The sequence below is a fragment of the Cervus canadensis genome, chromosome 33 (assembly GCF_019320065.1).
Source record: "Cervus canadensis isolate Bull #8, Minnesota chromosome 33, ASM1932006v1, whole genome shotgun sequence".
Classification (NCBI taxonomy): domain Eukaryota; kingdom Metazoa; phylum Chordata; class Mammalia; order Artiodactyla; family Cervidae; genus Cervus; species Cervus canadensis.
Window position 1 is genome coordinate 1,444,353 of NC_057418.1, and position 18,699 is coordinate 1,463,051.

An 18,699-nucleotide genomic window follows, 5' to 3' on the forward strand; every position below is an offset into this window, starting at 1 on the left:
GACTTCCTTTATAGACCCCCCCAGATTTGCATGCCCAGTCACTCAGTTGTGGCTGACCCTTTGAGACCCTATGGACTGTAGCCCACTAGGCTTCCTCCTATGGGATTTTCCAAGCAAGAATACTGGAGTGGGTTGCCATTTCCTCCTCCAGGGGATCTTCCTGGTCCAAGGATCGAACTTAAGTCTCCTGCATCTCCTGCACTGGCAGTAGATTCTTTACCACTGAGCCACTGGGGAAGCACCTGGGAAACTCCCTTCATAAAAGTTATTGAAAAAGCTGCCTCTTCATTGAAAGGGAGACTCAATGAACTCTACATGCAGACACAGGGAAAAGATGGAGCAACTGGTGCTGCCAAGGTCTCCAGGAAAAAAAATCAAGTCTCCCATAAAAAACCTAAACTCCAAGCCCATGCTTCATGTGGATGTGGAATCCAAATGGATATACTCTTTATGATTCAGGAATTCTCAAGCAAAAACTTAACAATTCCAGATTGATCAAATCACTTGGGGCCTCAGGATAAGCAATACAAATTGTTCTCTAGGGGAACTTTTATAAACTAGAATGTGTGAGATAACCATAGGAAAAAAAAATACATGCTGAAGAGCTCACACTATGCTACACATGCATCCATGCATATAATACACACAAGACAAAAAACAGAAGTAAATAATTGGCATGAGGAAGAAGTAGCTAATCCTCAAAGCCAGGATGATCACTATTCCAGAGCCTGAAATTATGAAACAATCTAAAAGAGAATATAAAATAAGTTTGACTGAATCATTAAATATAAATCATAGGAAACATAATAGAAATCAGGATATCAAGAAAAAAGATCAATTTTTTAAAGAACTAAACATAACATATAAATAAAATATATATAAGATCTTACATATAAAATTCAACGGTCATTACAGAATATCAAGTAAAGTTCCCTGTGCTACACAGAAGGTCCTTGTTGATTATCTATTTTATATACAGTTATGTGTATATGTTAATCCCAAACTCCTAATTTATCTCTCTCCCCATCTTTCCCATTTGGTAATCATAAGTTTGTTTCCTAAGTCTGTGAATATATTTCTGTTTTGAGATAAGTTCATTGAATCATCTTTTAGGAATCAACATATAACCAATGTCATATGATATCTGTCCTTTTCTGACTTACTTCACTCAGTATGACAATCTCCAGGTCCATCCATGTTGCTACAAATGGCGTTACTTCATTATTTTTTATGGCTGAGTAATATTCTATTGTGTGCATATGTGTGTGTGTGTGTGTGAGTATACCACATCTGCTTTATCCATTCCTCTGTTGATGGACATTTAGGCTGTCTTCATGTCTTGGGATCCTACTCAGGGTCTCAGCCATACCTGATTTAGATGAATAAGATGATGATATTTGGGACCCTTGAGCTGACACTATATCGACTAAATATTGGACTTTGATTTGACGATGTAATTATTGAGATTTTAGACGATGTTGGGGGTGAGACAGATATATTTTGCATGAATCTTTGGGGTCACAGAGGAGAATGTAGTAGGATAATGCCCTCCCCCCGCCAAACATGTCCATTCATAATCCCTAGAACCTATGCATTTGGTACCTTGCATGGTGAAAAGGACTTTGTGGATGTGATTAAGTTAAGAATCTTGAGATGAGAGACTACTGTGGGTAATCCAATGTTATTACAAAGGTCTTATAGGAGAGAGGCAGGATGGTCAGAGACAGAGAGGTGAAGTGGGAAGAGGTGACAGTGATACAGGGCTATGAGCCAAAAAATGTGAACAGCCTCTGGAAGCTGAAAAAGACAAGAAATGGATCCTTCGCTAGAGCCTCCACACGGAACACAGCCCTGATGAAACCTTGATTCTAGCCCACTGTCACGGATCTCGCACTTCTGCACTTGAGAACGGTAAGACAATAACGGTGGGCTGCTTTAAGTCACGAGTGAGTGGTCCTTTGTTACAAGAGCAACAGCAAATGGACTCAGGAACCACCCTGAACATGAAGCACACACGGCCTGCTATGCCATCGTGAAGTTCTTTGTCTCTGACCCAGCAGTCTCGTGCCTTCTGCCAGCTTCCACAGAACTGTGTCATGATAGCTTGTAAGCTTGAAAGAGGGGTCAGATCTTAGACCCTTCACAATTCTTGACACTTAGTCAATAAGAACAATGGTATATAGCCATGAATATTCTTCTATCTTTTAAATATCTGTCAGTCTTCTAATAAATCTACTTTTAACTAAAAAGCCACTTAAATAGTTTTGCATCCTAGTAATAGATAACTGTGGTTTATATTCAATTACTTAAATTATGAATAATAATATTCACATTCATAAAAGCCATTAAAATCAGCAGTCTTTAATGAAAACAGGAAGTTTCTTTTTACAAGAATGTATATTAACCATAAGAAGTGTCACATGCTTTGAGTCTTAATACTATTTTCCTCAAAAGACATTATGGGAAAGGGATTTCTTTTGGTGGAATAAATCCTCAAAGAAATTTGTTACATGACTTATACCACTAGGATCCTAGAGATGACAGAAATTAGGAGGCATTATAAACGTGGGACTGTTTTTAAATAAAATGAAAATTTTTTTCTTTGTGTGAAAACAACCAGAGAAAATTATGGTGTGATAAATGTATTTATTTTTCAGTTTAAGCAAGACAGGTGGTAAATGAAAGTCCATATTGAAAATGCCACCCAGAGGTTAGTAGCTGGCCATGCATGCAATGTGACTCTGCAAAACAAAGTCATTTCCAAAACAGTGTGCAGATTTCATTCCTTCATGAAATTAACTCCAAAGTCATTTCCAAAACAGTGTGCAGATTTCATTCCTTCATGAAATTAACCCTCATGTTGCCTGGAATGTTGGTTGATGGGGTGTTTATAACCCTTTCACCATCCCACCTCCAAGGCTACACACCAGCCACACAGCCATCACCCACACATCTGCCTGGCAAAGAGCACTCTTCTTGTTCACCGGCCAGTGACGCAGCAGGGTGACCAATCACAGCTACACTGACACGGGGACACAGAACACACTTCCTTTGACTCAGCTCACAGCCTGCCATACATCTGGGGGGGTGGGACTGTCATATAAGGTGCTCATCTTGGGGCATGGGGTGTGGGGGCTGTCTCCAGGTTTGAGCTGTTTTAGCAAAGCGCTATAAATTTGGCCACAGTGACCATGAGAGGCAAGGTCTCCTGACATCCTGGGAGATGCTCGAGCCCCTGACATAAGCTGGGTTCAATTAAGGGTTGAGAGAGAGGTACAGACCTGGGGGAATGTTATAACAAGAACCAGGGGGCAGCCTCTAGTTTATATAATTTTGGGTATTTCCAGCCTCATGTGAATACAAAGTCAAAAGTCCACAAATTATTGGATCATCTACTCCAGACTCCTCACCTTACAGATAAAAAGGTGGCATCCCAGAGAATCAAAGTAACTTGCTAAAGGTAGAGCCTGGTAGTGGCAGGGCCAGACAAGAAACGCAGCACATCAAACCCCATTCGTGAACGCTGATGCCGAATACGTGACCAAGTTCTCAACAAGGAAGATGAGATAGTGTAAATATTTGGTTCCCCCAAAAGTTCCAAATATGTTTAAAGGCGTGAAAACTCAGCTCCACCATCTTTCTTCTCAGGGGGTTCTCTTCTCTGTCTTTCTGCCTCTGTCTGTCTGTCTCATACACAAACACACACACAATCTCGATGAACAGAGATTTCTGGCTATTCAATGACAAACCCAGCATTTTCAGGAAGACACCTGATAAAATGTGCTTCTCAGTCCAACTCTTTGTGTGAGGTCTGGACCACTGGCTTATTCTCTAGAACAATAGGTGTTTCAGAAATCAGGAGATCATCTTCCCCAAAGGAGTTCTGGTCGGTGTTGACGAAGTTGGGGATGTCGAATTTCATGAGCCTGTTCAGCTCCTCCTCTGGCCGCCCACTGCATCTGATGGCTTCCTGGAGATGAACTTCACTGTCGAGGGCCGTGGTCTGGAGACAAGCTTTGGCCTTCTCCAAGGGGTCCGCTTCACTGATGTAGCAGTGAAAGAAGGACCTGGATTCCTCATTGCCCTGTGGAGAGAACACCTTATCGGGCTCCAGGGGCTTTCCAAAGTCTGACACAAAGCTGTTCATCCTGAATCTCTTCTCCGAAGACTCTGCATTGCTGTGAAGAAAGGCAAAATAAAAGACTCCTTACCCTCCAGCTCAGTTACCCGCGGGACGATGGTTTCCAGCATCTATGAAGAACACGTCCCTGTACAGAAAATGCAGACAAACATCAAACTGAAAGACACTACTTCTGAAGATGTACAAATCAACGCAAGGCAAAAGCCTCAAGGCGTGGGCCCTTGGGCCGTCCTGAAAAGATGCTTTTCGCTGAGGGATCTTCTATATTCTGCATCACACACCAGTATTTCTCAGGGGGGCCCTTGGTATTCTATCTGCAGCAGAATTATTTGTAGGGCTTCTCAAAATGCAGTATTCCCACTTGCAGATCCTCAGGATCTCTGGCAGAAGGGACAGGTAAGCTGTATTTTCTTAGAATCCCCAAGGATCACTACTCATGGTCCAGTTTAGAGCCGCTGGCCGACATCAGACCAGCCTGAACAACAATCTGATCCCACAGGGGTGAGTTTCATGTTTGTCAAAGCACTGCCATATCCATTGATCTCTCCCAGTTCTCAAAACTGACCTGTGTAGTCACTTAGGCCAAAAGTTATACCTATTTCACAGAGGCAGAAGCCAAGGTAAGAAGCAGTCAGACTACCTGCTTGCCTGACACAATCCGTGACAGGAGTGGGGAGAAAACTCAGCTTCTTAATTGCCTGTTTCATTTAGTGTGGAACAAATGAGCAATTTAATGGTAGAAATTGGTGAATGGATGAGCAAAATAACTCTCGATGAGCACAGTAAGTACATGACAGAAAGAGCAGATGCAAATTGAATAACCTGACGGCCCACCCAAAATTCATCTGCACCAGGTCCTAGCTGTGGTTTGTGGGTTCTTTAGTTGTGGCATGTGGGATCTGGTTCCCTAAACAAGGACTGAACCCAGGCTCCCTGCGTTGGGAGCAAGGAGTCTTAGCCACTACACCACCAGGGAAGTCCCTAGCCCACCTACTTTAATCACCATCCTTTCCAGATTGATATAAACGTGACTCCCACACAGGTAGAGTGACTCCATAAGGTCAAGAATCATGTCTGAACATGCCTTCAAATCCAGGACAGAACTTGATGACAAGTAGGCTCTGGAGTCTGCATTTAAGGCATGTGTAATCTCAGTGACTTCAGTTTTTTTGGTTTTTTTTTTTGGCCTCTGCTTCCTTTTTTATTTTTATTAAAAAAATTTTTTTCCCAATTATTTTTATTAGTTGGAGGCTAATTACTTCACAACATTTCAGTGGGTTTTGTCATACATTGATATGAATCAGCCATAGATTTACACATATTCCCCATCCCGATCCCCCCTCCCACCTCCCTCTCCACCCGATTCCTCTGGGTCTTCCCAGTGCACCAGGCCATCCTGGGCCATAAATCTGGTCTTGGAAAATTCAAAAAAATTGAAATCATTCCAGTCATCTTTTCTGACCACAGTGCAGTAAGATTAGATCTCAATTACAGGAAAAAAATTGTTAAAAATGCAAACATATGGAGGCTAAATAACACGCTTCTGAATAACCAACAAATCATAGAAGAAATCAAAAAAGAAATCAAAATATGTATAGAAATGAATGAAAATGAAAACACAACAACCCAAAACCTATGTGACTTCAGTTTTTAAACCTCTTCCTCCCCATCCCATTTATGACTCAGGATACAGCGTTTATGACCAAGCTGTCACGGGGGAGGCAATATGGGATCCATTTACAATTCTTAGAAACTCACCTCCAAATTATCAGGAATCACCTGGATTTCAGGGTTCAGTAATTCTAGAAGCTGTGCAATCCAGGCAGCAGAGACACTTTTATATCAGGTTTATCTCCCGCATGACAACCCAGCTGACATCAGATGAGGAATTCCTCTCAGAAATCTGAGTTCCTCCTTTTAGTGATAAGCCTCATTAACCAATCTCATTGTCCACTCAGTAAAGGTGATACAAAGATCAATGGTTGACACAAGAGTACAACATTAATAGGTTATGTATTCAGAATTCAGAGAAAAATCATTTGAGAGAGACTGACAGAATTGTGTTTTAATGCAAATGTGATTTTCTTCCCCTGGTTGTCACTTCACCCAAGTTTAAAAGATGTTTGAGAACAGGTATGAAAGGCGCCGACAATCTGTGACCTAAGAAACTTAAAAAGTCATCGAGGAAAAAGAGGGGATTAACAAGTTAGAAAAAAGCACAGTTAGGATGGCTGGGATCACACCGTCTCCCAGTTCCAGGCTAAGAAGCTCTGAGCACTCGCTTCCTGCCTATCTGGAGCATCAGCTGAGTATGAAAGCCAGCCCCACTGCGCCCAGCAGCTCTTCCATTACCCAGGCTACACGTTCTCAGGATTACGAGTTGGGGCCACTGAACACCTCCCTCCGCACCAGCCCTTGCTGAAAAACAAAGGCACAAGAGCAGAGCATCTTGCCCCTTCCCCAGGGCAGAGCCCGGCAGTGGACAGTAAGATGCCTTCCCTGCTTCATCCCCGCTCATCTTTCTCCCCATGATCTCTCCTTGTGATAAAAGTACAATCTGATTCTCCCTTCCTGAAAATAAGGGAAAATCCATCTTTGTTCTCTTAGAGTCTGAAAAGTGAAAGTGTTAGTCACTCAGTCGTGTCTGACTCTTTGCAACCCCATGGACTGTAGCCCGCCAGGCTCCTCTGTCCATGGGATTCTCCAGGCAAGAATACCGGAGTGGGTTGCCATTCCCTTCTCCAGAAGATTTTCCCGACCGAGGATTGAGCCCGGGTCTCTTTATTGCTGGCAGATTCTTTACCGTCTGAGACACCTAAACAGACCATCCTTTTATTCCTCTTTCCTTCCTTGACTGATAAACTAAAAAACCTGTATGTGAAAAACTGTGGTCATGGACATGGCTTGTTTCAATTCAGCTTCTTTTTTTTTTCTTTTTAATTCAGTTTCTATTCATCCCACCACTGAGTAAAATCTATGCACTGAAATCCATAGATCTTAAACATAAAATTCAATGTATTTTTATTGACACATACACCCACGTAACCGTCTAATCAAGATATAGACTATTTCCTTTCTTCTGGAAAGGCTCCTTCCATTCAATTTCCAGCCCCTTCAGGTAACACAGATCTGATTTCTATTTCCATTGATTAGCTTTGCCTGTTCTTAAACTTCCAGTCAATTTACACCTCCTGGAGGCAATACCTCCTAGAAGCAATCCGTTTTGGTTTTTGTTTTGGGTGAGGGTGGGGGGGAGGGGTGCTGTAGGACATGCAGGAATCTTAGCTCCCCAACCAGGGACTGAACTCATGCCCCCTACACTGGGATCACAGAGTCTTAACCACTGGACTGCCAGAGAAGTCTCGATCTGTTTTGATTTTTATCACTGCAGATTAGCCTGTTCTTGAAATTCATACAAATGGAGTCATGCAATAAATAGTGTTTGTGTCTGGATACGATAGTATTTTCTCTTGATCTGTGATCTGCATTTTCATTTTCTTAGAGATGTCTTTTGATAAGCAGCTTTACATTTCAGTTAATTTCAAATTACTAACTTTTATCATTTATGTTAGAGCTTTTACATCTTAAGAACTAATTGCCAGCTCTAAAATCACAAAGATATTCTCCTAATTTTTCTTCTAGAACCATCCTGTCCAATACAGTAGACAACAGCCACAGGTGGCTCTTCAAATTTAAGTAAAATTTAAAATTCGATTTCTTAGTCATATTACTCACATTTTAAGTGCTCAACAGCCACATGAGGCCAGTGGCTACCTAACTAGGCAATACAAAGAACATTCCTGTCATCACAGAAAGTTCTATTGGATTGAACCGTTCTGGGAGGTTTTACTTTGGGTTTATTATATATGTTGAGACAGGGGTCAAGGTTCATTTTTTCTCATATGTTTATCCTCTTGTACCAGCACTTTCTTTTCAAATGACCTTATACAAAAATCTCTGTATTTCTACACACTGGTAATAAACAATAAGAAAATGAAAAAAATACATTCACAACAACATCAAGAAATAGGATACTTGGGAATAAATATAACAAAGCGCGTGTAGGACCTGTACACTGAAAATTTCAATATTGCAAAGGGAAACCAAGGAAGAGCTTAGTATGTGAAGAGATAAACCAGGTTTGCGGACTGAAAGCCTTCAGATGTGAAGCCATATTACCATAGACAAACTACTGAAGGTTCCTTCCTTCAAGGGCCAAAAACATTTCTCCCTTCTGGTTTAGTCTGCTAGTATTTGTTCTCCAATGCCTTCCAATACTCACTGTTTATAATTTGTCCAGATTTTATCATTGTTATCTGCAAGGTTATTCTGAAACATACCACTCTGCCCATCCTGAAATGGGAACCCATGAACGGGCCGTTCATGAAACATTTCTGCTTCCACCTCCTTCCCTGACTCCTCCAATGAGTTGGGATCTCTCCCAGAGGACTGGGGGCCTCTCTCCACCTGCCTTCTCACTCTGCACTAAGCCCTTTTCTTTCCCTGCCTGGCACCCTCTTTAAGACGATGAGCTCTTGAGGGCAGGCAGTTTCTTGTGTGGGTCCTCAGTGCCTTGCAGAGTACTAGGCATAGAGTAGCTGCTTCTTACATTTTTGTTAAATGAATGAATACATCGTCAGGAAGAGATCTTGAAACCAAAGCCACTCCTGCCTTGGCAGGGGGCCTCTCCTACAGTGCCTACAGGGTTGGAAATCAATACAAGGGCACACCCAGGTAAGCCCTAAAAGCAAGGGTGGGTGAGCCTTAATAGAGAGATGGTCTAACATGTGGATTAAATAATATAAGTAAAATGTAGAGCATAATTTAAAAAAAATAGAGAGAGGGTCTATTAATAGAGACCTTGAATGTGGCTCCAGCATCAGAGGTATGAGAGATTTGGTAAACTAGCCCCATTGAGGTCTGCCTTGCACTGTTTTTGGCCAAGGGAAGCACTGTCTCTGCCTGCAGCCCACAGTGCCCCCTACATCCCCAAGCTGTCCCAGAGTCATCTGGTGTCTCCCGCCCTGAGTCGTTGGAGCTCACAGACCACAAGAGCTACTAAAAGGGCAACAACTGGAACACTGAAAGAACAAGAAACTGTGAGATGTTGACTGAGCTAGCAAGTAATATCACGTTAAAGTATCATAAAGAGAAAGAAAACTGAAGAATATGTGTGCTAGAGACTGAATGTCTGTCCCTCCAAAATTTCTATGCTGAAACTTAATCCCCCAAGTGATGGTATTAGGAGACAGGGCCTCTGGGAAATGAAGTGATTCATCTTATGAATGGGACTAGTGCCCAGATAAAAGAGGAGAGAGAGAGAGAGAGATCGTTCCTTCCCCCATATGAGGACACAGTGAGAAATCTAGCATCTATGAGCCAGGAAACAAGTCCTCACCAGACACTTAATCTGCCAGCATGTTAACCTTGGACTTTTCAGCCTCCAAAACTGTGAGAAATAAACTTCTGTTACTTAACAAATCATCTAGTAAATATCCATGGTATTTATAGGAGCCCAAACAGACTCAGAAAATTAGAAAATTCAGAATCTCCAAGAATTTTAGTGCCTTTCATTATATTTGTCACCGTCCTACCTATTCTATACCTTGTCATCATGAAATTGAGATCAAGCTAGTGTGTTTGCAAGAAATTCTCCTCTGTCATACTAACTTTAGAAAAATGACAACTGTTGATTTTGGTACAACCTGAAATTCATTTGTTTCACTTATTTAAGAATCTGTATTCCTCATTTTCAGCTTGTTATAAGAAATGCAATTTGGACCTATGAATTTAATATTCCCGAACTCCACCAGTCAGATTAAAAAGACTGTTCGGATTGTTCCAGTTCTTTTCTTCTTCTCACTCTGGGTTGTGTCATGTAGTCTGTGAACCAGATCAGAGATTCCCCCTCATGAGGACCCATCCAGTCCACCAGCACCTGCAGGGAACGCCATCTGCTTTCATGACACTCCCCTGCTCACAAACTCACTGATTCCCCAAATCCTTCTTCCTGATCTTTCAGAGTCCACTCCCACATCACGTGGCCTTTCCAGTGTCTGCTCCCGCCAGGCCCCCGGCTAACCTACAGTCCAGCCACATGGACCTGCCCGACCCCCAAAGCCCTCAGGGTGGTCCCCCTTTGTGCCTTTGTTTGTGCTGTTCCTTCCACTCCTCTCTGTCAAAATCAAATCTGTCCTTTGCTATCCAACTCCCACGTCCCTGCCTCCATGGACTTTTTGATCTCCCAACGGGAAGGAATCTTCCCCTTCTCTGGGCTCCTGTCCTATCTAATCAGCCTTCTCTTACACTGTTTACCAGGGGGCTCAGTGGTAAAGAATCTGCCTGCAATGCAGAGACACAGATGTGGGTTTGATCCCTGCGTTGGGAAGATCCCCTGGAGGAGGAAACGGCAACCCACTCCAATATTCTTGCCTGGGAAATCCCATGGACAGGGAGCCTGGAGGGCTACAGTCCATGGGGTCGCAAAGATCAGACACGACTTAGTGAATAGATCAATCACATACAGGGTGCGGCCCTTCCTGTCTCATGTCAGAGCTGCCTGGTGTGATCTTTTCTCTCCTATATACTGCTGTGCTGTATTCCACTCCTCTCTGCATCTCTCAAGGGGACTTGTCATTAGACCCTGGACAGTTGTATCTGCAGATGGTCTGGAGCCCTGATTCCTGTGAAAGGCACAGCCATCTCCAGTATTTAGGGACGTGCTCCTTCCCCTGTGACCCTAAGACAAATCAAGTCAGGAGGTCAGACGACTCCCCCCCTTCACTGGCAGAGGGGAAACACCCGTAAGGCTCTGCGTTACTCCCTTAGGAATTTTACAGATTTATGAGTTTTTACAAGTGGACTGCCTGCTTCTAAGAGTCTTAGCAAGCCTTCACTGCTGCAGCTTTGCTCCACCCATAAAAAAGTGGTGGGCAGTCCAGTCTGTGGGCACCTACTACTTCCGGCAGTGACTTCCAGTGGACTTTTAGAGATGCATAAGCCAAACAAAGACCTACTAAGAGTGAAAACTCTTGTGATGACCCACCAGTGAGAAAATGATAATAACCATTTCTGGAGCCATAGCCTGTCCTGAGACCTTCATGCCCTAGCAGAGGCACCAACCAAACCCGTGTGTGTGTGTGTGTGTGTGTGTGTAAGTGCCTCTTGGTTGCCTTCACTGGTAGTTCTGACTTGCCAGGGAGATGTCAGTCTCTGAGGAAAGACTCTACTACCTTAGAATGACCCTCAGTACGTCCTGGGCAAGCCATAGCTTTGCACTCAGGAAATACCTCTTGATTGATGGAGAATTAAAAGAAACTACTGAACAAAGGTGTATAACTTGAATCAGATATATAAAGCAGTTGGATTTTTTACCTGTTGATGTATGGAGACCTCTCAGAATAACAGATCTTCCTTAGGAATAACCTGCTATGTCTGCATTCAGCTGGTTCCTACGACCTTGGTCATTATCGAAGACCTTGAGCACAGACAGTCTCCAGCTGTTAGCTTTTAGTTACGCTGTACCCATGCTTGGGTGAGAATCATACTCAGGTAAATTGCAACTCCAGGTAAAATGCAATTTCCATTTTTGCAAGGTCATGAGCAATACCGTCCTCATCCCTAAAAAAAAAAAGACCATCTCCACCTAGACAAGTGCACTTAGCAAAGGCTACTCAAAATGAGGATATCTGAGGTGTATGATGTCTGAGAGTTGATCTTTTTTTAAGAAGTCCAAAATATTCAACATAAAATGCAATCCAAGGCTTTCCCTTACTCCTTCTCTCTGGCAGATTTATGACAATGAGGCGATTATGATGCTTTAACAAGACGGCAAAGAGAGTAAATGGCTCCTCAGTGGAGAAAGCACAGGAAAATGGTTCTTTTATCCTGACTGTCTATAAAGGATTCAAGTGAGAGGGTCCCCCCACCCCATACAACAGCAGATATTCCATGGGGAAATAATCCCCATTAAAGCTACTTCTTGGACCCAAAAGCTTTTTAAAAAGGCATGATGGCAGCTTTATGAGTCTTTCTCCCTCTGCTCTCTGCTTTACCAGCACTCACCCTTATCTGAGTCTCCTCCTGGGCACAGAGATTACCCTCCCCAGCCTGGCAGTCAGATGAGTGTGGCTAGTCCTGGCCAATGAGCTGTGAGAGGAAGGGATGTGTGTCACTTCCTGGCTGAAGAACAGACCAGCAAGTGTGAGTTCTCCATGTGCCCCACTGCTCATCACAGCAATTCAGGAGGCTGAACCTTAGAAATACTGCAGCTACAATGAAGAAGCATTGGTCCACCCCTTGCCAACCCTCAGAAGACATGTAGCTTGAACAACGTAAACCTGTGCTGCATTACAGTGAGATTTAGAGAGCTGTTTACTCCTGTCTCATAATCTCATTATGACACATCCTCTCCTTAACAGAAGCCACTGAGTAGGCAGTGACTCTGGAATTGAAGTTCTCATGCTAAAATGACCCCAAGTTGTAAACTTCAGGGAAGAAGCCTATTTGCCATCCTTATGTCTTACTCCTTCCAAGGGGATTCACACACTCTTTCCATAGATCAGCCGTTCAGTCTGCCCAGGATGTCTCCATTGAGAAAAAGATAGAACTAAGTGGCAGATTCAACACTAGTTAATTCTGAGTTGGGGCCTTAATCAGAAGTGATGCTCAAAATTCTCTAAGCCAGGCTTCAACAGTACATGAACCGTGAACTTCCAGATGTTCAAGCTGGATTTAGAAAAGTCAGAGGAACCAGAGATCAAATTCCCAATATCCGTTGGATCCTCAAAAAGCAAGAGAGTTCCAGAAAAATATCTACTTCTACTTTATTAAATACACCAAAGCCTTTGACTGTGTGGATCACAACAAACTGTGGGATAATCTTCAAGAGATGGGAATACCAGACCACCTGACCTGTCTCCTGAGAAATCTGTATGCAGGTCAAGAAGCAACAGTTAGAAATGGACATGGAACAACAAACTGGTTCCAAATTGGGAAAGGAATATGTCAAAGCTGTATATTGTGACCCTGCTTATTTAACTTATATGCAGTGTACATCATGAGAAATGCTGGGCTGGCTGAAGCACAAGCTGGGATCAAGATTGCCAGGAGAAATATCAATAACCTCAGATATGCAGATGACACCACCCTTATGCAGAAAGTGAAGAAGAACTAAAAAGCCTCTTGATGAAAGTGAAAGAGGAGAGTGAAAAAGCTGGCTTAAAACTCAACATTCAGAAAATTATGATCATGGCATCTGGTTCCATCACTTTATGGCAAATAGATGGGGAAACAGTGGAAACAGTGCAGATGGTGACTGCAGCCATGAAATTGAAAGATGCTTGCTCCTTGGAAGAAAGGCTATAACCAACCTAGACAGCATATTAAAAAGCATAGACATTACTTTGCCAACAAATATCCATCTAGTCAAAGCTTTGGTTTTTCTAGTAGTCATGTATGGATGTGAGAGTTGGACTATAAAGAAAGCTGAGCACCAAAGAATTGATGCTTTTGAACTGTGGTGTTGGAGAAGACTCTTGAGAATCCCTTGGACAGCAGGGAGATCCAACCAGTCCATCCTAAAGGAAATCAGTCCTGAATATTCACTGGAAGGACTGATGCCAAAGCTGAAATTCCAATATTTTGACCACCTGATGGGAATAACTGGCTCATCTGAAAAGACCCTGATGCTGGGAAAGATTGAAGGCAGGAGAAGGGGACAACAGAGGATGAGATGTTCTTTGTGACCCACAACCCACAGAGCTTGTTACATAAAGCTGTTAGAATTCAGACATTTGAGCCATGACTAAGACTCTCTACTTAGTCCCCTTTCTAAAATCATCTTACTCTTTCTTCACACAAAGACATCACTTTGCCAACAAAAGTCCATATAGTCAAAGCTATGGTTTTCCCAGTAGTCATGTATAGATATGAGAATTGGACCTTAAAGAAGACTGAGTGCCAAAGAACTGATGCTTTCAAACTGTGGTGCTGGAAAAGACTCTTGAGAGTCCCTTGAACTGCAAGGAGATCAAACCAGTCCATCCTAAAGGAAATCAGTCCTGAACATTCATTGGAAGGACTGATGCTGAAGATGAAGCTCCAGTACTTTGGCCACCTGACGTGAAGGGCCAACTCATTGAAAAAGACCCTGATGTGGGGAAAGATTGAAGGCAGGAGGAGAAGGGGATGACAGAGGATGAGATGGATGGATGGTATCACCGTCTCAATGGACATGAGTTTGAGGAAACTCTGGGAGATAGTGAAGGACAAGGAAGCCTGGCATGCTGCAGTCCACGGGGTTGCAAAGAGTTGTACATGATTGAGCAACTGAAAAAGAACTTTTTCTGAGAGACATAGCCAAGGTGAGGTGAAGCCAGGGTAGAATGAAGTCACATTTGGCACATGTAGCTCCAACATGAAAGCTTAGGGCCTGGCTGTCCTGTGGGAGGATGAGAATCTTCTTTTCCTTCCTACTCTTTACCTGCACCCCTCTGCTCTCCCCAGGATGCCATGAGCCATGCAGGGGTGGACTGATCTTCACTGAGGGCTGCCTGCTGGGAGGCTAGTGCATGCCAGCAGTTCTGTAAGCGTCCATTCACTCAATCTTTATGGACCCCTAGGAGGCAGCGATGACTTCATTTTTACAAGTGAGGAATCAAGAAGTACAGAGAGGTTAAGAATCCAGGAAATCTGGAAAAGCTTGACTCCAGAGCCCGTGCCTGATCCAGTATGTGATGAAAGAAAGCAAATCTGATAGCTTGCTAATTATCTTTTGCTGTAAGAGAGAAAGATTTAATATTACTGATATGAAGTCATTTAATGTAGGGTTGACAACAGGAGCTTCAGAGAGACTTTAGTTTGAGGATTGGCTCCATTTGTTGCTGCTGTTCAGTCTCTCGGTCGTGTCCAACTCTTCGAGACTCTGTGGACTGCAGCACGCCAGGCTTCCCTGTCCTTCACTGCTCCCGGAGCTTGCGCAAGCTCATGTCCATTGAGTCTGTGATGCCATCTAATCATCTTGTCCTCTGTTGTCCCCTTCTCCTCCTGCCTTCAATCCTTCCCAGCATCAGGGTCTTTTCTAATGAATTGGCTCTTTGCATCAAGTGGTCAAAGTATTGGAGCTTCAGTTTCAGCATCAGTCCTTCCAATGAATATTCAGGACTGATTTCCTTTAGGATTAACTGGTTTGATCTCCTTATAGTCAAAGGGACTCTCAAGAGTCTTCTCCAACACCACAGTTCAAAAGCATCAATTCTTTAGCACTCAGACTTCTTTATGGTCCAGCTCTCACATCCATACATGACCACTGGGAAAACCATAGCTTTGAGTTTATGGACATTAGTTGACAAAGCAATGTCTCTGCTTTTTAATATGCATAGTTTTTTTTTTAAACCTGTGAATCCTTATATGAGTGATTCAGTCTCCTTTTTCTCATCTGTAAAGTGAGATTTTATAGGATAAATCCTATGTGATATACTTCATCTTTCAGTGAGAACTTAGTGAGATTATACTATAAAGTGATTAACAGACCCTGGCAGATGGTAAATGTCAAAAAATGTTCTTAGTATTATTCTCAGTGATTTATCATTATGTCCTCCATGTCTAATTATCAGGGGCAAACTTAAAACTGATTGTTTCATATTAAAGTTGGCTGCTTGGATAATGTCTATTTTACAAAAAATATTTCCTGCCAAATAAATGTCAAGTTTACTAAGATATAAAACCATTCTTAACTGCTCCATTTAGGGATTTCTCCATATGTCTCTATCATTCAGTTTGATTTTCATATACTACAGCCAAATGCACGTCTTACACTGCTTCAGAAAAACTTTTAAAGTGTGGCCCTGAGGGCTGATCCATCTTTTCATTAAAAGTAAAAATGAAAAGGTCAAACTTTCTCCTTAGCCTCACCAAAAGCATGTAGGGTTACAATGACCCCTGTTCTTTGAGATGACTAAGAATAACCATCAAAAGAGAAATCATCTATTAGAAGGACAAACTGCCAGCTGGAAAAGGGGAAAAACAAGCCTCAGCTACCCAGGGTCAATGTGAAATGCTGAGGCAATGTATTAGTCAGTGTTATCCAGAGAAATAGAACCAACAGGGGTGTTTGGGTGTGTGTGAATGTGTGTGCCTGTACACATTTATTTCTATATCTATCTATCTATCTATCTATCTATCCATTCAGGGTGAGGTGGGGACAGATTTAGTTTAAGAAAGTGGTTCATGTAATGGTGGAGACAGGCAAGTCCAAAATCTGTAGGGTTTGGACAGGCTGGAGACCCACGGAAGAGCTGCAGTCTGAGTCTGAAGGCAGTCCCCTGCCAGAATTCCTTTTTTGCTAGACAGAGGTCCATCTGTTTCTAGGAATGCCTTTTGCAGTTGGATAAGGCCCACCCTCATTATGGGGAATGATAAGTCTTCCTAAAAGACCGATCTCACCTAAAAAAAAAAAAAAAAAATCCTTCACAGAAACATCTAGAATAATGTTTTACCAAATATCATGGCCTAGACAAACACAAAATTACACATTATGGGAAGTCATGCTCCCTTTTGAGCTAGGGTGTTCCCATCTATGAAATCATGTGCATCTTATGTCAAACAAGTACCTCTCAACAGCCATGAAAAGTCCATCTGGCTCGCTGAGGAGCAGGAAGAGATAAGGGCTTACTATTTCCCGGTCACTCTACTAGCTGAGCCCGAACCTGAGCTTGTCCTCGGCTTCTTTTACTACTGCTATAGTGAAGTCACTCAGTCGTGTCCGACTCTGTGACCCCGTGGACTGTAGCCCACCAGGCTCATCCATCCATGGGATTCTCCAGGCAAGAATGCTGGAGTGGGTTGCCATTTCCTTCTCCAGGGGAATCTTCCCAACCCAGGGATCGAACCCAGGTTTCCCGCATTGCAGGTGGACGCTTTAACCTCTGAGCCACCAGAGAAGCCCTTACAACTGCTATAATCCACACCAGATTTCTAAACTCCTTGGACCAATATACTGAAGCAAAGGCATGTGCAGATGTTTGCAAAAACAAGGAGACAGAAAAGGGAAAGTTCATATTTGTTTTAGTGGCTATTCCAGAGATTCTCAACCATCCATCTCCATAGCCTTCAATAAAATGGTCTTTTACTTTCATTTAACATGTGTTTGAATTTTTCTCCCAGACCTTAATGTCTGAAAACAGCTGTGTGATGCGCAGAACCATTCCCTTTATATGACTAATTGTTAGAGTCGAAGTGCAGGCTGAAGACTGAACAGCAGACAGTGCAGACTGTGTGATGAGTTACAAGAACGCCGCGGCTAGGCGGTGAGGATGAAGGCAGACACGGAATGGAAATGTGAGGATTTGTGCTCACTTTCTTCCATTTACTCTCCCAGGCCGTTCCCTACCCTTCCCCACCCTGCTCTGTGCCCTGGGAAACTGACCTCTGAGGTAGGCTCTGGCCACTGGTAGTGGTGCGGTGCTCAGCCAGTGGGGAGCAGTGGTGAGAAAGGGGAGAGACGGGGAAAGACAGGTCTGGGTATTTGTTGGAGGCTCCCTCCCTAAGAGGTCACACTGCGCTGTGTCCCTTGACCTGGGTCACTGCTCCTCTCAGCCAGTCTCTCTGCAGGGCTCCTGGGAGACGATCGGGGCCCTTCAGACTTAGGGCATCTACTCCTCAGTGTTCTGAGCCCTGGCATCCTGCGCCATCCAGGAAGACGGGCTGCTCTCTTCCCAGGCCACAACCTGTGATGAGTCCCTTTGTCAAAAGCTCTGATCCAAAAAGATACACGCACCCCTGTGTTCACAGCAGCATTATTCACAACAGCCGAGATACAGAGACAACCTAATTGTCCACCAATGGACGAATGCATAGAGAAGACGTGGTACATATATACAATGGAATATAACTCAGCCATGAAAAAGAATGCAATAATGCCATTTGCAGCAACATCGATGCAACCAGAGATTATCATACTAAGTAAGTCAGAAAGAAAAAGACAAATACCCTATGATATCACTTATATGTGGAATCTAAAATATGGCACAAATGAACCTATCTATGAAACAGAAATAGACTCACAGATATTGCCTTGTGGTTGCCAAGGTAACAGAGGAATGGATTGCAAGTCTGGGACTAGTAAATGCAAACTAGTAGATATGGAATGGATAAAAAGAAAGAGCCTATTGTATAAAACACAGAACCACATTCAGTATCCTGGGATAAATCATTATGGAAAATAATACTAAAAAAGCAGAAATATGTGTATAACTGAGTCACTCTGCTGTAGAGCAGAAATTAACACAGCATTGTAAATCAACTATATTTCAATAAGAAAATTAATTTCTTAAAAAGCTCTTCTAATTACCTAATTTGAATGTGCTATCTGTTGCCTTCTGGAACTGACTGACAAGATATCAAACAAGTTGTTATTTTTTCCTTTTTTGGAAGAGTTGGGATTAAAAAAGTCTCTAAAACATTTCTGAGTTTTTGCAAACTATAACCACCCAATTATGTTTTGATGTTATTCAACACTCATTAAGCATCCATGCAATCATTTCCTCCATAAATCCAAA

At 42.8% G+C, this 18,699-nt stretch overlaps 1 protein-coding gene across 9 annotated transcripts in view; it reads right to left on the reverse strand.

Moving 5' to 3' along the window:
• Window positions 1-1,607: 1,607 nt before the first annotated feature.
• Window positions 1,608-18,699, reverse strand: part of MRAP2 (melanocortin 2 receptor accessory protein 2) — a 52,996-nt gene continuing 35,904 nt past the window's right edge. For 5 of the 9 annotated variants that reach the window (XM_043457415.1, XM_043457412.1, XM_043457414.1 and 2 more), the window contains one exon: window positions 1,608-4,178. In XM_043457415.1, coding sequence (XP_043313350.1) covers window positions 3,788-4,178 — 391 coding nt within the window. In that variant the 3' untranslated portion in view covers window positions 1,608-3,787. Of the gene's footprint in view, window positions 4,269-18,699 lie in introns of all 9 variants that reach the window. The other 4 variants (XM_043457419.1, XM_043457417.1, XM_043457416.1 and 1 more) reach the window with 2 other exon arrangements.